The sequence below is a fragment of the Pan paniscus genome, chromosome 4 (assembly GCF_029289425.2).
Source record: "Pan paniscus chromosome 4, NHGRI_mPanPan1-v2.0_pri, whole genome shotgun sequence".
NCBI classification, from domain to species: Eukaryota; Metazoa; Chordata; class Mammalia; order Primates; family Hominidae; genus Pan; species Pan paniscus.
The window spans coordinates 128,500,030-128,521,986 of NC_073253.2; the positions used below are offsets into that span (position 1 = coordinate 128,500,030).

Sequence of the window (21,957 nt, forward strand, 5' to 3'; positions counted from 1 at the left end):
GGAACCAGGAAGTGGCCTCTCACCAGACACCAAGTCTGTTGCTGTCTTGATCTTGGGCCTCCCAAACTCCAGAATGATGAGAAATAAATTAGTTTATAAGCAACAAAGTCTGTGGTATTTTGTTATAGCAGCCTGAACAGACTAAGACAGCCGTGGTCTCTGGTGTCTAGTCAAATACTACTCTAGATGATTCTGTGAAGGTATTTTAAAAATGAGATTAACATTCATTTCTTGGTTTTTATTTCTTGAGACAGCGTCTCACTTTCTTACCCAGGCTGGAATGCAGTGGTGAGATCATGGCTCACTGCAGCCTCAAACTGCTGGGATCAAGGGATCCTCCCACCTCAGCCTTCCAAGTAGCTAGGACCACAGGTGCACACCACCATGTCTGGCTAATTAATTAATTATTATTATTATTATTTTTTGTAGAGATGGAGTCTACCTATGTTGCCCAGGCTGGTCTCAAACTCTTGGGCTCAAGCGATCCTCCTACTTTGGCCTCTCAAAGTGCTGGGATTACAGTCATGAGCCACCACGCCCAGCTCAGATTACCACTTAAATCAGTAGACTTGGAGGAAAGCAGATTACCCTCTGTGATGTAGGTGAGCTCCATTCAATCAGTTGAAGGCCATAATAGAAAAGACTGGCCTCCCCCTGAGGAGGGGATTTTGCCAGCAGGCGGCCTCTGGACTCAAACTGCAACTCTTCTCTGGGTCTCCAGCTGCTGCCTACCAGGCCGATTTTGGCCTTACCAGCCTCCATAGTCACATGAGCCAATTCCTTAAAATAGATCTCTCTTTCTGTCTCTTTCTTCACATATACACACACACCCTAGGGGCCCTGCCTAATACTGTCATGGCATAGCCGTCTTTAAGCTCACTGAAGGCAGGTGCTGTGTCTCCTTTGTTCAGCCCTCTGTCGGTCATACCCAGCACAGTGCTGGCTCCCCGTTAGTAGCCTGGTGATTACTGGGCACTTCCCACTTTCTATGTCTCAGTTAGAAGGTCTGCCCCAGTGAGAGCCAAGAGTGGGCGGGGTAATGGATTAATGTCTGGGGCTATAGTGAATTTTTAGTGCCTGCCAGGGCAGATGGTGGGCACTTTTGAACCAGATGTGGTTGTGCATTTTGGGAGCTGAAACTTCCACATGGAGAAGAGAGACTTCTGGGTCCAGATGCCTGCCTTTGTCCAGCCACTCTTTGGACTGGGCCAGAGCACGACTATCGCACTGTGATCAGCAGGAACCTGCAATTACGATGGAAAGGTGGGAGAAGACGCAGAGTGGTTTTGCCTTAATCAGTTCTCACTTTAACAACTGCAAACAGACTGGCACCAGAAAAAGGTGACTTTTCTCAAGTTTTATTGTAAAATCCTCAGAAAAAGAGCATTTACAATGACAATAGTTTATGATAACTTGGAGTCATGGTTATACCAAGTGGTACTGTAAATACACCATGTGTTCAATACTGTGTAATAGGTCAAAGTAAACACAAACTTATTTCAAATGCCACATACAGTTACTGTGTTGGTACAAATTTCTACTAAAGTTGATGTATTAAAAATAATTTATATATATTTTATAAATAAGGAAAAATTCACATGTATAATAATTACAGGAAGCCTTTTGAGAAATACAGGTGATTACAGAAAATATATTTTGGAGGCTAGACAACGGTTCAAAATAATGTAATCTGCCTTGACATGAGAGATCCAAGAGTTTTCTGAGGTGGGGAAGCATGAGACTCGAATAGGACAAATGATGTGTGTGGCTTCACATCTTGAGGGTCACTCAGCTGCACTACAGCATGAAATGGTGTGTGTGACCACGCCAGCAAAACTCCATGCCCAGTTCTGCTTTGAGATAATCTCACACAGCCTTTGGGAAGCATGAGAAGCAAGGGAAAGTTAGGAAGCCACAGGGCCAGGCTAGGAAGGATGAGGGGGCCGGGCAGCCGCGGGAGCCAGGCAGGGAGGGAGTTGGGAACTGTGGGTCTGTGGTATGCGGCTTGCAAACCTGTTTCTCTCACCTCTCCCAAGTAGCACAGGACGCACAACTCTTCAACCTATGGCAGATGTCATGCTGGGCAGTGGACAAAGGTTTAGATTTGGGGCATTTTCGCAAGTTAGAGCTCTTGGGCCTCACAACCCAACCAATACTGGTTGCTCTTACTCAGAAACAAAGCTCTGATCTTGAAGAGGGTGCCTCTGAAGGGCAGCAATCTCTGATCTGGCCGAGCACATGTCGCCAAGCTTGGTGTAGGGGTAAGTCAATAGTTATTGCTTTGTGGAGTGCTGGCTGAGCCCTCGAAAGTCCTCTAGGGCATGGCCCATGTTCTCTGGGGCCACATGAGCAAGGGCTGGTTCCATATATGTAAAGATGAGCTTGGAAAGAAGCGTGCATGAATTGTGTTTTTTTTTTTAAAGTGCATGCTAAATACTCTGGTGCTGGCTAAAGAAGCCTCGCTATGAATTTTGGAGGATAATCCCCACTCTTGTATTCTCCATAATTTCATACATTGTTATTTAGTTAAATTAGGCTTCCCCACTCGCTGCCCACAGCTCCAAAGGAGGATGTGGATGCACAGGACAATGCTTATTTGTGTCCCATGGTCTGCTGTGTGGCTGCTGCCTAAAGCATGCAGGCCCAAGTAAGATGCTCAAATCCTTATGTGACTTAGCAGGTAACCTGGTATAGATAAAAGCAGGGAGTGGATTGCATTCCACTGGCTACTTGGGGTCTTGTAGTCACACCCTGAAGATAGGCACTGTATTTTTTTTTTCCCTTGAATTTTTAAGCATCTCTGTTTTATGATCTCTATAATTTTGGAGAGAAACCAAGGCAGCTAGTGACTTTCTTGAACAAAATTTCTTTGCCTACATGCCAGTTTGGGAGCACATAGTAGTATCTGGCCTATGAATGACTTCTGGCTTGTACCTCAAAGCAGGAAAGCGGCACGGGCAAAGACCACGGGGTAGGGGCTCGTGTAGCGGTCAGGTCAGTTGCTCCTTGAATGGTAGGAGCTGTTGTGGAATGGCTCATGAGCAGGGGGCCTGAGACACAGGAATGGAACAGGAAAGAGGGGAGAATAAAAAGGGAGTTGGAGGGAGGCTGCAGGGGCTTGGGTCCTCTGAGAGTATGCTTGGCTGAGATGTCATGGTCTCGCTATTCCTGCTGGACGACACCTGACTTCCCTGATGGTTTCCAGCCAGCTCTCTCTAGTTTTGGTCATCTAACTCCAAAGGTCTGCAAGCGAGGGTTTGGAGGGTGTGATTCTGGGCAGCAAGGGGCTGTGTCCCTATGGGTTCTGGCTGTACTTGGAGTGGAACCTGGGGTCCTGGGTGGGGGAGGCTGTCGAGGACTTCTGTGGCAGTGCTTCAATCTTATGTTACCTGCCTGGCCTCCTGGCTGGGGGTGGAGGGGAGTAGCATTCCGGGGGTGCTGGGTGCAGGGGCAAGTGTGAGGTAGATTGGTGGATGCATAGGAAGGAGCTGGGAGTGGTAGTGTCGACTCTCCTGGAGGCTTGCTTCTGAAAAGGAGGTTTGAAGAGTGGGAGAGAGAGAGTTGTGGGATTTGCTAGTGAAGATGGTTTGTTGTCTGTAATAATGGAATGAAACACATCATGATAAATGATCAACTATACTTTTTAAGCCCCTTGTAGAAAAATATATCCAGAGTGAATCTGTTTCACATCTTAGTTCTGAAATCTTCTTTAGTTCACAGGTTATTGGTCAACAGAAAACAAGATGTGGCCGTACAAAGCCAACTCCTGGCTGCTTTCCTAAATGAAGACTCAGTGGTTGCAATCTCTATGGCAGCAGGCCATTCTCTGCTTTATTTGGGGTTGAAAGCCGGCTTCCAGTGCCTACCTGGAATGGGGAGCCTTGTCTGGACAGATGGAGATGGGGAGATGTCTGGGTTGGGGGTGGGAATTGTAGGGGTTGAGTTTCTGTCTCTGGTGATGCTATCTCTAGGTCAAAGTACCTGAAGTTTGGTATTAGTAGTTGGCTCCAGCCAGGATTTACAGGGCTCTTCTAGCTTCTTCCTGGAGCTTGGGGAAAAGTAGGACACTCGAATGACTTGGAGATTGAAGAAATAAGCCTGGGCCAGCCCCAGGCAGGGTGGGCTGGGTCAGTGTTGGTGAGGCTGGGATGATAGCTTTGGCCGTGGGTGCGATGCCCATCAACCCTCCTCATGCAGGCAGGTCGTGCCATCGTCCCGAAGCTGACAGTCCCCCTTCCTGCCATCCGTCTGGGGCTGCCTGGGTGGGCTTTTGGACCCGGAGCCTTTATGCAAGGTTCTGCCCACTGGAGCAGAAGAACGAGGGCCTCTATTTCAAAGCCTTCCTGTCACCACAGGTGCAGATTATTTGTCATTTTGGGAAAAAAAAACTATTGAATTTTTGTAAAATTAATTTTATTTCAAAATGACTGAGGGGGTTTATATAAATAGCTTTCTTGATGATTCTTTTGGTAAAGTCAGTACTTCTTTAATAGCTAAGATATCAGTTGTGAATTGATCTTGTGGGTTCATTAGGAGGATTACCGGCTGGGCTTGCTACAGGAGGCCCCCCTGTAGTGAGGCATTTCCTCCCAGTGGCTTTCCAACTGTGTCCCATGAACCTCTGCTGGGGTGAAGTATGGGAGAAAGGGCAGGCCAATCTGGCCTTCCTCCTCCTCCTCCTTCTCCTCCCGCCCCTGACTCCCCACCCAACCAACTCTATTGGTTTTCCTGCCAAAAGGCATTTACCTCCCTGCATTGGTGACTTTGCCTCCTGGGGCTGGACTCCTGAAACCCTGATCTAGGCTTCAGGCCTGCTTCGATTCAGTTGTGTCTGGCATGCTGTCAGTGAGACCTAAGCCTGCCGTCTCCAGAAAATGCACTCTGAGGACAGCAAAGGGCAGCTATGCTTTTTAGACACATTCCAAGATGGAAGGGACAGTGGGGGAGGAGCAGGTGCTGCAGAAGTTGACTCTGTCACTCCTGATTATTTTAAAAGGCCAGTTTGGGTCGAACTGGTCTTTGACTTAGGAATCCTGCTGCCCAGAGGGGCTCGTGTTCTGGTCTGGTAGTTGGTGGGACTTTTCCTCCTTTAGGCTCAGAGATCCTTTTTCTGTCAGGGGCTGATACAATGGAAATTTTTCCAAAAAAAAAGTTTATGAAAGTTGGAGAATTTTAGTGGTAAAAATGGGAGATTGGGAGTAAACATATGAAGATATTGAGGCAGGAAAAAAAAAGGGGTGAGATGGGTCATCCATGCATCCCAGCTACGGTGAAACTGCATTCTAGGCTTTTGAGGTGAGCTTCCTCAACTTATATCTACATAGCATATCTTTTAAAATAAAAAACAGACGTACCTGTCTAGGCACACCCCTAGGAGTCGCAGGGGACAGGCGTTTGGTGGGCCAAGTTGCATGAGACATACAAGTGATTGCTCTCATGAGATCTGGGGCGGGGGATGCATGTGGCTTGGCAGTCAGGCAGGAGTGAAAGGAGCTGTGTGTGTTGAGAGTGACACAGAGTCTAGGGTTTCCTCTCCTTGAAAGAGTTCATTCCTCAATGGCAAAGGAAAATCCTGGTCATGTCAGTAGGTGAAGGTGGCCAAATTAGCAAAGACGTCTGTGGTGAGACCACCTCTCCCAACCCGTGTGGCTTGCAAAATGATCATTCAAACCAGGACACATGTAAGTTCCACTCATATGTGGGAGAGGGAAGGCGAGCCTGTTTTTGCTGAGTCTCTGATCTAGGCAGTCTCCAGAGGGCTATGTGGGTTGTACTTCTTCGATGCCCATGTGAGAGTCACCACAGCCTGAGACACATAAGGAGAATGCAGTAGTGCCAGCCTGTGGCCTTCTGTTCTGGGTTCTGCAGTGTGTGTGTATTAATTGGGGAATGTGGGTAAGAAAACCCTCGCCGAAATGTGTTCTGTCTGCAGTGCTGATGCGGGGATGGGGTACCAGAGAGGAGTGGATGGGCCACAGGTAGGAAAACAAAATCTGTTTTGAAAAGGTATAGCTTCAGGAACTCACCTGGCCCCACTCGTGTCCTTGGGGTTTCTGCATTGAGCCTGGAGGCCACCTATACCTTGCCAGGCAAGCCCAGTCTGCCCTGAATCTGGGGTACCAGACCTGACTAATGAGATGTCTCCCTTCTGTGCTGAAAAGGAGGCACACAGAACTTGTTCTGGTTTTTTGGGGTCCCAACACAGAACCGAGTCCTTACGGATGAGGTGGCCTGGTCTGCTCTTGGAGAAGCAGGGTGGCAATAGTTGACAGGGCCAGTATTCTCAGATGACCATTGTTCTTTCTGGCTGTGGAATGTGGGGTTGTGACCACCCCCAAGACTCGGCCTAAGGCAGGGAAGGATATAGTTGGACCTCGGAGAGCATCTTTCTGCTTACTAGCATTTGAGATTATAAAAATTTTTTTTAATCAAAAATTTCCAAAATAAAGTGAGTGATTTCCCCATCCCCCAAGATGCAGTAAGTCTTGTTGGCTCTCCCTCAGGCTTACAGCAAGTCAAATGGAAAGAAAAGCAAGAAGCAGCTGTGAGGGAGAAGATGCGGTCCCACGCGAGGACGGATGGGCTTTCAGTTCAGGAGGGAGGCCCCTGCTCCTGGTCGGCCTCTGCTTCCGGGCCACTCCGTCAGGGCAAAGTCTGGCTGGGTCTGGCGGTAAGGGACAATGACTATGTGAAGGCAACTGACAGAGGTGTCTGCTTGGAGAGCAGGATCCCTTGGTTCCATGATGTCCCCAGGTCACTCGGTGTGCAGCTTGGCACAGAAATGATCCCTTTACACAGCAGCATATGTTCTCATCGTAGCTCAAGGCATAAATCATACTTCCTAACGAAAAAACCCCAATCTTGGTAGCAGCGCATACCTTATACTAGGAAACTTGCAAGGAGACCAGTGTTGAACCACAAAGCGAGTACAGGTTTTTGCTTTTGTCTGTAAAAATGTACAGCGCACCTGCTTGAGGCTGCAGTGTCAGGACTAGGGGGTGTTCCTTGGCCCAGGGCTCTGCTCTGGGCCCTTCATACCTCACCCACCCACACCACTGTGGTCCCCCCCTTTATACCTGACACCTCACACCGCAGCGTGTTTTGTCTCCCATTGATGAGGAACAGTGACTCTCGGGCTGGTGTGAGGAGGTACTGTCCAAACAGCCCACTGTCCCTCATGATTCTGTGGGCACCCCCCCAGGGCTGAGCTGGCCCTGTGGGTGGCTCCTTTAAGTTCTTCAGCATGCCCACCTTCCCCGTGGACAGCTCCAGGAACAGCAGGTCCGGCTCCGTGTGCAGAGCCGCGTAGATGTTGTATTGATTGCTTTCAGTGAAGGAGCGCTGGAAGGCCAAGTCTGAGATGCCCGAGTTTATTTGCAGGTCATACAGGGTCTGGATCTCGCCCCGCACTGTGATCTCCTGCACGTGCAGCCAGGGGCTGTCAGCTGCAGCACTGACTATGAAGCGCCCGTCGGGGGATGTGTGTGGGGTGCCTGTTACATCACCATTGGGGCCAAGCACAGAGTCTGTGACACTGTCAACGAGCAGCTGTCGGGCAGCAGAGGCGGGGCTGTCCTGTCGGCACTGGATGAAGAAGTAGCCGCCCAGGTGGGTGTGTGCCATGGCCTGGGGCACGCAGCCATGGTGGTGCAGGCCGATGGTCTTCAGGGGCATCATTGTTTCCAGGTCCACCTTGTGGACTGCAGGATCAGACTTGTTGAAGATGAAGCCAAACCTGGGAGGGGAAGAACTGAGGTCAGAATTTGCCTCCAGGGGTGGGGAATCTGTCATTTGTCTTAAACAATTACATCCTCTGCCTTTTCCCTTTATTATAATCCTTCAGTGATCTAATAGCCTAGTAATAAGATCTATCATTCTGCAGGGGATGTCTTCATAAACAAATAATCTATGATCTCAATCCAAATGCAGTGGAGTTACAAATGTTCCTGGATTTATGCTCTTGTAACATGCACTCATCGTTGGAAATGATTATGGAGGAAGGCGAGAGGCGCTTCAACTGCTTCTCCATTTATAATACTTATGATCTGTTTCTCTGAGGCCCATGCCAGCTAGAAAGGGGAGAGTCTGTGTCTGGATGGTGAGCATGGAGGAAAAGGGCAAGAGATCCCTGCCCCGATTCTGCCTGTTACAAAGATAAGAAAAGAGTTCTATATCCTTGCTGTTTTCTACACTAACTGGCAAATTAGAATTTGAGGATGCAGATGCAGCCGAACAAGTGCAGATGTCCTGTTAGTACCCTCTTCCCCTGGAAGGGAAACATGTGGGGGCAGTCTCTTCTCTGACCACATTGGTGATGCGGGTAGGAAGAACCCTGGGCATTGGGGTTGAGGACAGCTTTTCCCTCCGGAGCCAGATGGCCTGGTGCCGGCACACTGCCCTGCTAGCTGCAGAGCCTGGGGCAGGCTGCTTGCCTCTCTGAGCCTCAGTGACTCTAACCAGGTTAGCTCCTTCCTAGGGCTATTGGGAGGATTTGATCTAAGAGGGAAGTTTAGCAGAGGGACTCAGGTAGGTGGGAGTTGCTCACATCTGGATTTTCTAAAATTCCTCTTTGGAGGCTGGTTGGAAGTATGGAAAAGCCTGACTCCAGGCAGGACTTCCCTTTGATCTTGAGAGCCTGTGCCTAAATCCCTTGCTCACAGAGGCCTTTTGGTGCTGTGTACACCTGCAGGAATAGAGCAGAATCTCTTCTGTAGTTTTCTCTAGAAAAACTGTACCCCAGAGTAGAGGAAAATACTCCCTCCAAGGCACATCTTTAAAGCATCTTTAAAGAACCAGAGCATGGAAATAGCAAGAAAGAAAACTCTGCTCTTATAAGAAACTTTAAGTTAAAAGCCACAGACAGGAACTGCAGAACCTCTGAGTGTGCCCGACCCTCAGCTGAATACAGCTGCTTTATGAGGGCTTCACCATTTAATATACTCTTAGAGGCTCTTGCACAGGCTCTCTCTGCAGTGGGAGGGTTCATAAAGTGGCTTTCTTCCTTGGGTGAGGGTGAATGGGTGCATCTCCAGCAACAACTTGCAAAAACAAATCATTTCTTTCTGCAGAGAGGTGCTTGATGGCGGATTATAGAAAGGTATAAATAGTGCTACAAGACATTTGGGGTCTTGATGGCTTAGAGACAGGCTTGGTCGTCTGGCAGTGGTAAGTTTACAGAAGATATTGGGGGCTCTCTGAAGTGAATACGGATGGGGACTGACCATGCTGGGCCGAGGTCTGCAGTTGAGGCCATGGCTCTTATTATTGGGTGGTTGTTTTAGGTAGTGGCAAACCATGGCAATCAGGAAGCCTTGTCTCTTTGTGGGCTCCCGGCACAGATGCTCTGGGGGTTCCTAAAGTATTATGGGCTGTGGTTAGATGGGAATGTGGAAGAATGGTGCACTGAAACAAGACTTGGCTTTACATTTAGTCTGACTTTGCCAATTCCTAGCTGTGTGACATTGGTCAGTGTCTTAACTTCTCTGATCCTCATCTATAACATAGGGGTTAAGACCACTTGGACTAGATTTTTGTGTCTAGCAAGCAGAGGGTGCTCAATTTACCGCTACTGTTTCTTTCTTTCCTCTGCTGCCTTTACCTTAAGGATGGGACTTCCTGACCTTTCTGGGCCACTGAGGGCATTAGGAGCTGGGTGCCTTCAGTATAATAGAGTTACTGACCCCAAGCAATGAGGACTAGGCTCTGGGTCTGTTTTACTGGACCTTCTCTGTTCCTTCGTGATGGGGTCCAAATCCAGCATGGGAGTGGAGGAGACAGAGAAATGAGCAGGTCCCATGCTGGGCAATGCTGCCCCTTGCAGGGCTGAGCTAGAGCGGGGAGTGCCTTAGAGGCATCATGGGCCAGTCTCACCTGATGTGGTTGATGATGAGGTTTGTTGGGGGAATGAAGAAATCATCCACTCCTGCAAAGGGTGTGCGGATGAGGTGCTGGCTCTGGCCGGCGCTGGCTTCTGTGATCACCTACAACACAGAGTGGGAATCCTAGTGAGGGCCCATGCAGGTGGGGGCTGAACCTGGAGACACCTGTACGCTCAGGTGGAGTCACCCCGGCAGAGGGGTGCTTGGGAGAGAGATGACTAACAAACCTCAATCTCAGGGAAGAGGCAGGAGCAAAGTGGGAGCAGTTCAGGCACATCCTAGGCAGGGACCCATTCTTCCTGAAAGAGGAAGTGGTGGGACAGGACTGATTGCCCGAATTGCTTCTGCCCCATGGTTAAGCCTGCCTTGCTGCACTTTGTCAGCCACCATGATGGCAGAGTGAGAACCTGAGGGGTGGTGGTGGGGTTTCCAAGGGAAGTCTCCAGAATGGAAACATCACTGTGGTTGCTCAGAGACCACCTCCTCTCGTAATGGGGAATCCTACCTTCTCAACATGTAAGCCAGGCTAGGGAAAGTGGGAGAGGGCTGTCAATCATGAAAATGTCACGTGGTGGAACTGTCTACTGGGAGTTCATTTTTCTCTGGTGCCAGATGCCTGGGCCAGTTTGTTGGTAGTCTCTGTCGGATGCTGCTCACAGACATTCTCTGAGGTGCGACTCCAGGATTGATGAGAGAAAGCAGACATCCTACGGGATGCCACTCTGACATGCTGGGCTGTTTAGATGTCTTGCAATTAGAATGCTGGGAAGAGGTCCTGGTCTCACACAGGAGACTTGCTGTAGAAAGTCAACAATTAGGCCCTGTGCCTTGTACAAATTGGTAGTGACAGAGCACGGCTGCCTCTGTTTCTCTGGAGGTAACGCTTTCTCCCCTGTGGACCTGGCAGGAGACAAGAGCCTTTCCCTGGTGTGTGTCCCAGCTGCACTCATGTCAGGGAAGGCACAATGGCAGCTCTGAGCAGAAGCCAGGTGGTGTGTGAAGTCAGATAGGATGAGTGAGTGGTCCGGAGTCCCTGCCATGAAACCCCTGTGGTCAGGCTGGGCAGCCCCTCTGTCAGCTAGTGAGGCCCAAGCCAGCCAGACTGTGTCCTCCTGCCTTCTGCATATGCTCATCAGCCTTCAAGTTCTAGGCCACTGCCCAGAAAGCAGCAGACCAGTGGCCCGATAAGGGGCTTGGCCAACTTACAGGCCCCGAGAAGCCCAGACCCTCTGTGCAGGAGAGGAGGCAGATGCTGGGCCCCTGAACGGGAAGGTGAGACACTTTTTCTAATCATGATATTGTGGCCACATGTGTAGAAAGGAGGGTCTAGATTTCTGCAGCCTGAGGCTTGGCCTGCAGGGTGAGAGCTGACTCTGGTGGGGGCTTGTGACTCCCATGGCTGAGAGCTCTGGATGCTTCTACTTTTTAGGAATGGAGCTGCCTTCTGGCTTTTACTTTTATGACAAAACAAACAGCACCTGGCCTGCCTCCTCAGGCAGGCTGGAGGCTTGTGTCTTTTTTCGTCTTGCTTTCCTCTGCAGTCAGCAGGCAGAGTGCTGGGCTGGAGTGATGCAAGCCATGATTTTCAGGTTTGAGGCAGTCCTCATGTTGCATTAGGTTATTTCTCTGTGATTTTTTTTTTAAGAGGCCAAATGATTACTTCTATGGTAAGCTCATAGGAAAAAACTCATAGAAGTGGGTGTTAAGAAAATATCAGCATTAGGAAACTGGATCTTAGAGAGTCTGAAAAGAAAATGCCAGGGAATTCCAAGAAGCCATGCAATCATTGCTTGGTATCAGGCCTGTCATTTTAGCTCATAGTAGAGATGAAAAATTACAGGCTGTCATTGGTCAATGTCATTCACGCTTCACTGCTCTGACACCCTATATTCAGAGGTTACTTCATCAAAACGCAGTGCCACGGGCCATTGAATTGGTGTGGGCATGTCAGCCTCGTTTCTCTGAGTCACGAGTTCCTCCTCGGCTTTTTCTTGTGTCCTAACACACAGCTGGGCCCACAGTGCCCTAAAGATAACTGTCAAGCCCCTCACATTTGCTGCCGTATGGGCTTGGTACAGGAGATGCATGCATGTGTCTGAATCTCAGGATATGCCCATCAGTTGGCAGGGTGGGGACAGCAAGGCTGGGCATCTCCCTCAGAGGGGTGTATGAAGCCAGCTGGGAAGTGGCATGTGGAGGGGTGGGAGAACATGGTATCCAGAGGACAGGCTGGGAGGCAGCTAACAGCTGGCCTGAGAAAGGGGGTGGGCCAGAGAGTGCTGGGCAGCATTGGAAAAGATGCCAAACCTTCCAAACCTGGGTGCTGAGGAGGGCTTTGGTGGAGAGAGCCTCATTTGTACAAACACGTTCATATAGTCTTCCCAAAGTGTGTTCAACAAATCCTTCAGTGGTGGATATTTAGAAACAATATTAGGATATTATTTTTAATCTCTTGCAAATACAAACAATGCAGTAACAAACATTGTATTTGTGAGAGATTAAAAATAATGTCATAGCTCAATTTTTGTCCACATCCATGATTATGGCCTTTGGAAAAATTCTGAGAAGTCAAGTTGCTGGATCAAAAATTACTCTTTCACTGGCCAGGCATGGTGGCTCACACCTGTAATCCCAGTACTTTGGGAAGCTGAGGCGGGCAGATCACTTGAGGTCAGGAGTTTGAGACCAGCCTGGCCAACATGGTGAAACCCCATCTCTACAAAAAATACAAATATTAGCTGGGTGTAATGGCATGTACCTGTAATCCCAGCTACTCAAGAGGCTGAGGCACGAGAATTGTTTGAACCTGGGAAGAGGAGGTTGCAGTGAGCCAAGATTGTGCCACTGCACTCCAGCCTGGGTGCAGAGTGAGATTCTGTCTCAAAAAAAAAAAAAAAAAAATCTTTCAGGCTTTTGGTTCACACTTCCCAATGGCTCACCACAAAGACTATGCCAGTTGAATTTCCAGGAGCAGTTTTTGTGAGCAATGGTTTCTTTAACCCTAGCCCACAGTGATGAAGGTAGGTTTATTCAAATGATTTCATACTTTTTTTGTGTGATAATGCATATCCTAGACTTTCCAGTTATGAGAAGGGAAGCATCATGCTGTAATTCCTGGTATTATGCTTTCAGTGTTTTGTCATTTAGGCAAAGGTAAACTATTGGTTATTGGTTTTGGAGAAGTAGTCTTTATTATATTTAAATAATTTCCTTCTATTCCTATTTTTAGGCTTTTTATTAAGAATGCCTGCTGTATTTAATTAAATGTCTTTTCAGTATTTATTGAAAACGTCCTACATGTTTTCTCTTTCAATTTGTTGGTGTTATGAATAATATTGACTGATTTCCTGACAGTGAACCATCATTGCATCCTGGGAATGTGTTCCCTGCTTGAGCATTCAGACACATTCCTGGATTCTATGTCTTTTTCTTTGCGTGCGTGTGTGTGTGTGTGTGTGTGTGTGTGTGTGTAGTGTTTGTTTATACACATGCGTCTCTCCTGTGAAACTCCCTTTTTAAAATAAATTATCCTTGCATAATATTCCTGGATTTGTATGTTAGACAAGGACATGGGTCCAAGTCATCTCTTGGATTCCAGTCATTCCTGTAACCAAAACCAATTCTTCACAATTTATTCATTTAAAAAAATCATAAGCCATGTGGTTTCAATGCGCTTTAATTTGAATTCAATTAAAAAGAATTTAACAAGTCAACTTTTCCCAAACAAAACTTTATATTCTATTTTCTTTAGGAGCTCAGTGAATCTAAACATTAAGTTTCAATATAAAATCTTTAGAAACACCGTAAAACTATGTAAACAGTGGTAGTTTGCATCTCTTTGTTTGTAATCACTGAGCCCATGAAATTCAAAGCCAGACAAATCCTTGTACTACTAAGGGTCATAAGCCAGAATGTCTTAAAAAATATCCTCAAAGCTTTGGAATCCAGTACGAATTAGGAAATGAGTCGGAGTCAGACACCCCGAGCACAAACTAGCGCAACCCCACAAAACATGTTTAATTTGAGTTTTCATCCTGGACTCTATTTCTAATAGTATGTTAGAATTAAAAACAGAATTCTGCCTCTGTATTTATAAGTGAGATTAGTCTACAGTTTTATTTTTTATACTATTTTAAATCAGGTTTTATAATCACAATAACACTGGCTATTTAAAACAAACTGTACATTTTCACCCTATGGTCTTGGGATAGTTCAAGTAAAATTATCTATATTTTGAGGACTTGACAAAACTCAGCTGTACATTTTTCTATGGTAGATTTTTCTTTAAAAAATCCATGGTAATTGCTCTAGCTCAGGTTTCTCTTTTCATAAGTCAGTTAATTTTTTAAAAACATTTTGCAAGCATTCACTGATTTCCTCTAGGTTTTAAAATTTGTTGCCTCAGAGTTGCAATGTAGTGTTATTTTTTTAGATAAAATCTCATTCTGTCACCCAGGCTGGAATGCAGTGACACGATCTCAGCTCACTGCAACCTCCACCTCCTGGGTTCAAGCGATTCTCCTGCCTCAGCCTCCTGAGTCGCTGGGATTACAGATGTGCACCACCACACCCAGCTAATTTTTGTATTTTTAGTAGAGACAGGGTTTCACCATGTTGGCCAGGGTGGTCTTGAACTCCTGACCTCAGGTGATTCATCCACCTCAGCCTCTCAAAGTGCTGGGATTATAGGCATGAACCACTGCACCTGGCCTATTTTTCAAGTCTTTTGATCCTCTTGTATCTGCAATAAAATTCCCTTTCTCATTCCTCATTTTGTCTATTTTTGTTTGCTTTTTTCTTTATTGGGGTTGTAAAGGATTCATCTTTTTTGTTTTGCTTTCTATTAATTTTAGCCTCTATTCTTTCTTGCAAGTTTTGTTCTCTTTCAATTTCTTAAATACTTCCTTTTCAGGCTTTTAAGCCCCAAGAATTCCTTGGTACAGCTTTCTCTGTATCCTGTAAATTTTGATATGAAATAATTAATAGTCTCTTTTTCTTTGCTTTTGAGACCATTGGTAGTTTTCCTTTTAATTTCCTCTTTGATCCAATAGATATATCCAGGAATGTTTTCTTAATTATCAGAAAATATAGCCTACAACATCTACTTTTACAAAAATTTAAAGTTTCTTTAGTGATATACTTTTTTATATGGAGACATACTGAAAAATTCTATTTGACTGATGAAAGTCTTTCTATGTTTTTATTAAACCAAACTTCTTGTTTATATTCAATTTTCCTGTCATCTTGTCTCTTCGTATATTTTAAATCAAGCTCTTCTATGTTAATCACTCTTGTTTTACGTATTCGTTATGTTGTTTGATATAGATCAGCTGTTCAGCACCTACTGTCTCTCAACATGCTTAGTGCTCTTAACCCTAAATTCCACATTGCCTGACGCTACCATGCATGCATGCTTTTTTGTTCACCTGTCATCACTATTCTCACCCCTTTAAGGGCAACCTTTTATTATCACTTTATGTGTGTTTCTTGGAAAAAAGTTATTGCTAGTTTTTAAACCCAGTCTGCTCATCTCTGCTTTTAATTGGGGAATTCAGTCATCAATGAGATATTCACTTCTCAACTACCAATTTCAAACAACATTCTCTGTATCCTCTCTTATCCCAATAAAATGAGGTTTAAAGTGAAGTTTTGAGTATTTTTACTCCCCCTTTCTGCATACTCCCTACTTTTGTTTATTTTTTGAAACAGGGTCTCACTCTGTCACCCAGGCTGGAGTGCAGTGGCATGATCTCGGCTCACTGCAGCCTCCATCTTCTAGGCTCAAGTGATTCTTCTGTCTCAGCCTATCAAGTAGCTAGGACTACAGGTGCGTCAGCACACCTGGCTAATTTTTGTATTTTTTTTTTTGTAGAGATGCAGTTTTCCTAGGTTGCTCCTGCTGGTCTCCAACTCCTGAGCTCAAGTAATCCTCCTGCCTCAGCCTCCCAAAGTGCTAGGATTACAGGTAAGAGCCACTGCACCTGGCTCCTACTCTTTTTACTGAAACAATTTATCTTTAGTTACAGCTTGGTATCAGAATTTCTTTCATTGTCTCTCTCCTCATTCAAATGTCCTCACCTGGCACTTATTGTACATTTCTAGATAGCCTCTCCTCATCCATTTTACTTTTAATTTTAGATCTTCCTCTCCTGGTTCATTACTTGCCACTATCTCTGTCCACCTTGATGTCTCTAATCTGGCTCATCTGATGTTTGTCTAGTATCTTTCCTTAGGTGTGGCCCATGAGTGATGGGCTCCCTGAGTTCCTGCGTACCCGTATCTCTTTCTTTTGTCCTGACAGGTAAATGATGTCTTGCTTGGGAATAGAACCCTTGGAGCGTGTAGATGGGATACCACGGTCTTCCAGCTCCTATTGCAGGTGAGAAGTCCACTGTCAATTTGATTAGTTTTTCTTAAAACTTGGAGTTCTGGAACTTTATCACTAGTGAAGAGATGTGTCATTTCTCATCAGTTTAGCCTGGACTTGTAGATTCCTTTTAATCTACAGGATTAAGTTTCTTCAACTTGAATATTTTATTGGAAACGTATTTAATGTTTGACTCCATTCTAATAGTTATCTTTTCTTTCTAAACTTCTGTTCTTCCCACTTCACGGCTCAACCTCTTCATGGGTTTGCTCTGTGATTTGAGAGAGCTTTTCTTGTTCTTTATCTTTCAGACTACTATTTTGGGTCTCATTAGAAACCATGCATTTTTCTTTTTTTGTTTTTTGAGACAGAGTCTTGCTCTGCTGCCCAGGCTGGAGTGCAGTGGTTCCATCTTGGCTCACTACAACCTCTGCCTCCAGGGTTCAGGCGATTCTTCTTGCTCCTGAGTAGCTGGGACTACAGGTGTGCACCATCACGCCTGGCTAAGTTTGGTATTTTTAGTAGAGACGGGGTTTCACTATGTTGGCCAGGCTGGTTTCAAATGCCTGACCTCAGGTGATCTGCCCACCTTGGCCTCCCAAAGTGCTGGGATTACAGGCGTGAGCCACTGTGCCTGTTCACATTTTTCATCTATTGCAGTTTTAAACTGGGAAATCTTTTTTGTTCTTTTTCTAGTGGCCCCTCCTCTTGAATTTTCTGAAGTGCTTTCTTATTTTTTGTTGGTATTTCTGGCAGCTGTATTTCTTTGGGCTGGTACTCTGTTCTGAGTGACCTTTATTGTGGTGTCCAGGCTCTCTGATAGGTTATTACTATTTTTTGTCACCTCACTGGACCCAAGAATGGTTGGTGGCTTCCCCAGTGTGACAGTGGCCTCAGAGTATAGAAACTGAAGTTGTGAGTGATGCAGAGGTGCAGGTAGGTGGTCAGTCCCTAGAAGGAAGCTTCTCCAGACCCTGGTCTTTCTGCCCTCTTGCCAGTCTTGGTTCCAGAGGGTTCTACAGGGGAGTTAGCTCCATTTGCAGCCCTTCTCACCTTGGGTTCTGAGAGAGAGAGAGAGAGACCCTAATCTCCAGAGGCATCCATTATATGTAATGAATTAACTTTTCTCCTGTGCACCCAGAATGGTTCTTTGCACCATCTTTGGGAGAATTGAGAAAATGGGCATCTAAATCACTTTACAGGGCTCATTCCTCTTATGGATCCTTGATGGGCAAGGCTGGGCAGGGCATACTCAAATTACTCAAGTCAGGGTTGCTATTGACCTTTCTTGGCTGATGGGGGAAGGGATCCCACGGATCTCTGGAGCCCAAGCTCTACCCAAGGGAGTGCTAGATGTTTGGGCTCCAGAGCCACACTGTCTAGGGTGGACTATAGGCAAATTATGGAAATTTTCTGTAACCTAGCACACTGTAAGCACTTGGTAAGTGGGCTTTTGTTTACAGATATAATTGCTGCTGCTTCTCCTTCTTCATTGGCTAACATCTGCTGCTTGCTTTGACACTATTCTTCAGCCTCCCTTCTGGACCCCAGAGCCTCATTCTGTTGGGACCCAGGAGCTATTGGCTCAAGAGAGGCAGGATTGTGGGGCTGGATGGGGATTGGGTGCCACATTCTGATTGTTGTGATGTCAGAATCCTATTCATCATCATTATTGCTGTCATCAATTGCCTGTGAGGGGCATTGGCCTGAGGCTGTTTCCTACTCTCTCCTTGAGCCTTTATGGATATATTTTGGATAAATGTAATTAGCTACCCGGGGAAGCAGGAGATACTTATTTTATAGGGAGAGAGTTCTTCTCTCAGTGGAGTGTGGGTATCAGCCTCCATGTGCTCAACATACCTGGAGACTTGGTTGGGACTTGTGCACGTCCCCCCAGCTCAGGACCCACACTTGGTCATGTGACTTGTCATAGGACAGCTTAGCCGGCAGAGGGTCCACACCTATGGACTTGAAAAAAAATAGTGACATGTTGTGAAAGCTGACATGATGGTCATTTCTGGGCGTTGTATGCATGGGCATCACTCCTGGGCGAGGGGAAAGCCAGTCTAGAAGCCTTGCCAATGGTTCCATTTGGGAACCCAGGGCAGAAGCTTCCCCTCTGTCTTTTTTCTCAGAGGCATTATTATTATTATTATTAATAATTTTTGAGACGGAGTCTTGCTCTTGTTGCCCAGGCTGGAGTGCAATGATGTGATCTCGGCTCACTGCAACCTCCGCCTCCCAGGCTCAAGAGATTCTCCTGCCTCAGCCTCCCGAGTAGCTGGGATTACAGGCATACACACCACGCCCTGCTAACTTTGTATTTTTAGTAGAGATGGGATTTCTCCATGTCGGTCAGGCTGGTCTCAAACTCCCGACCTCAGGTGATCCGCCCACCTTAGCCTCCCAAAGTGCTGGGATTACAGGTGTGAGCCACTGTGCCTGGCCCAGAGGCATAAAATTAGTGGTCAATAATGTTCCTTATTTTCCTGCATGTTTTACTTAAAGGGACCTAGACCAACATGGCAAAAGTCTGAACACAGAGGCTAAGTTTTTCACTCAGGAACCAGCTCCAGGGTTCCTTCATTCTTCCTGAAAGTCTTGGACCCTCAGCATCCTTCCCTAGACTACTCTGTGGCCTAGATTCTGGTGAGTTGGTCCTTCCTCCTAGGTCATCTGAGGTGGACTTTGAGATCATCCATTATCACCCCTGTCTATCTTTGTTCTACTCTGGGCAGTTTCTATCTTGCACAGCCTTTGACTGGCGCCTCTGGGTCTCAGACTATGGCATCAGCAGACGTGCTCTTTTTTAACTGCAGTACTGCTATCCCCTGATGATATAGCTTCTCCTATGGCCCTGTCAAATGAAAGCTGTTTTCTACTTCTTATAGATTACAAGCTCAAAAACTCTGTTCTATAATGCTCATGCCACTAGACTATGGCCCCCTGCTCTTCTTCTTGTCACTGGTCAACATTCTAGTCCTCCCTTTGCTGTCTTCCTCTCTACTACTCACTTGGTCACTAAGTTTGGTGCCTTCAATCCACATGGAAGAGTCATCCAAAGCCCTCCTTTCTTAGTTCCTTCTTGGTTTCAATGATCTTTTCCTCCTCCCCACCTCAGCCACCTTATACTTTGTTTTATTTCACCCACTCGTATTCTAGTATTCTATTCTAGTCTCTCTGATGAGGGGGAGAAAAACTGCATCATCTCTGCCTCCACTGGTCAAAACTTTTCTAAAGAAGTAAGCATTTCTCCTTAACTCACTTTCACCAAGTTTCTGAATTCGTGCCGAATTCAGAGACCATTCTGTAATCCTATTTGACATTTCAGTAAGATTCCACATGATTAAACCCTTACATACCCTTCCTTACCTCACGTGGCCTCCCACCTCCCTGGCTTCTCCTCTTCATTCTGACTTCATCTTTGACTGTCTTCTCTCTTTCACTGGAATGCCATGGCTTCTAATAACCCTCTATACTCTGATGACTCTAGAATTCATTCATCTGTTGATGATCTCAACCTAACGTATACAGAATTGAACTCTTGATTTTTCCCACCCTGCTGAAATATATCTCTTCTCCACTCATCACCATCTTTGAAGTCTCCCTTTACTCTCTTGCTTTAATTACTCTCTTGCTTTAATTAAAAACTCTTGTCCCCTGAGCCTTAAGTAGAGGCTGTTTTTTATTTTCTAGACTTTACATACCCCAAGGCCTTTGTAGCCTCCAGCTACCTGTATTTGTTCCTGCCAGTTTCTCTTCATTCACCAAAGGCTTTAGCACCTGACACTGTCTTCCTCTACTGAGAGCTTCCTAACCCATCAGTAATGATACCATCTTGACAACACATTCTCCTCCAGCTATGCTGTTAAACTTCCCTCAAGTTTGGACTTTAGCTGTTCTCTCTCCTTTCTGCTTAACCTTCTCCCATTGGATTTCATACTCTTATTCTAAGGTGGTATGGAGCAGGAGTCCAGAGAACTTAAGCCAAAAATCATTTAAATTGAGGACAGAATTTTTCACAGTCTCAATGTGCTGAGCAGCAAGGCTATGGCAGCCAAGAGATCTGATCCTGGCAAACAAGCCCCAGAATTAGGGGCAAATCAGAGGCAGGCTGAGCCCTACAGAAGCTTCAACTCAGTCTCTACTCTCTTTGCCTAGCAGAGGAAAGTGTAATCTTCTATATAGAGTGTTTGCCATTAAAAGGTTTATTAGAAACAGAAGATAGGTTGATAGAACATATCCAAATTGAAGCAGAAAGAGACATGTGAGACCCAATGGAAAGAATGGAAAGTCCTAACTTTTTTTTTTAAACAGAGTTCCCAAAGAAGAGGTGAGAGAGAACGAGGCAGCAGAATATATGAAAAAATAGTGGCTGACATTTTTTTCAATCTTTTGAAAGATATCAGTATACATATTCAAGAAATACACATATTCTTTGTAAATCCCAAATCATAATACAAAGAATGCCATATGCACACACATAATAAACTGCTAAAGATCATGGAGAAAAATCTGGAAAGTAGAGAAAAATGATACAGCACCTTCAAAATAGCAACAATAAGACTATCAATCAGCAAAAATAACTGAAGATAATGAAATGATACCTTAAAATGCTGAAAGAAAAGAATCGCTAACATAGAATTCTATACTCAGTGAAGAATAGAAAGTAAAGTTTTTTTTTTTTTTTGAGACGGAGTCTCCCTTTGTCACCCAGGCTGGTGCAATCTTGGCTCACTGCAATCTCTGCCTCCCAGGTTCAAGTGATTCTCCTGTTTCAGCCTCCCAAGTAGCTGGGATTATAGGCCTGCACCACCACGCCCAGCTAATTTTTGTATTTTTAGTACAGACAGGGCTTCACCATGTTGGTCAGACTGGTCTCGAACTCCTGACCTCAGGTGATCCACCTGCCCTGGCCTCCCAGAGTGCTGGGATTACAGGCATGAGCCACCGTGCCTGGCCTGAGAAATACAAAGTAAAGATATTTGAAAAGAAAAACTGTGAGAATCTGTTTCCAACAGATCTTCAAGCAAAGTTGGTGTTAGAACTATTCAGGAATTAATGGCAAATGTGTGGGTGAATATAAATTAATGTCCTGTGGTATAAATTAATGTCCTGTGGGGTTAAATTACATATACAGATAAAATTCATTACCACAACAATGCAAAAGTAAGGGGGAGGAGGGTTGAAGGAGTTGAAGTGTTTTATGGTTCTAGCATTATTAGGGATATTAAGTAACAATTTGTATGAGACTGTATTGATGCAATGATGCATGTTATAATCACTATTATGTTAACAACATAAAAGTGCATCGTCAACAACAGAATAATTAAAATGTTTGGCAAATCCACAAGAAAGCAAAAAGAAGAAAAAAGCAACATAAACAGGTAGGTCAAATAACAAAAGTAACATAGTAGATAAAAATCAACTATATAATTAATTACGTTAAACATAAATGTATCAAATACTCCAAGTAAAAGACTAAGATGATTAAATTAGATAAAAACCCAGCTACACATGGCTTTATAAAAGAGGACCTTAAATATAATGACATAGAAAGGTTGAAAGTTAAAAGGAGGGAACAATTATACCATGAGAAAACGAATTAAAATAAATCTGATTTAGCTATACTAGTGTTAGACAATAGATTTTCAGGCAAGCAGCATTACCAGAGATAAAGAGGGATATTTTGTAAGAATAAAAGGAAAATGA

The 21,957-nt window shown here is 45.4% G+C and overlaps 1 protein-coding gene across 1 annotated transcript in view; it reads right to left on the minus strand.

The window, feature by feature from the left end:
* Nucleotides 1-1,342: 1,342 nt before the first annotated feature.
* The window catches only part of FSTL4 (follistatin like 4), a 410,518-nt gene continuing 389,903 nt past the window's right edge, over nt 1,343-21,957 (minus strand). The window contains exons 14-16 of the mRNA XM_003829286.4: nt 18,106-18,213; nt 9,871-9,980; nt 1,343-7,735 (exon numbers count right to left, since the gene is read on the minus strand). Of these exons, the coding sequence (XP_003829334.3) occupies nt 7,033-7,735; nt 9,871-9,980; nt 18,106-18,213 (921 nt within the window). The 3' untranslated portion in view covers nt 1,343-7,032. The remainder of the gene's footprint in view (nt 7,736-9,870; nt 9,981-18,105; nt 18,214-21,957) is intronic.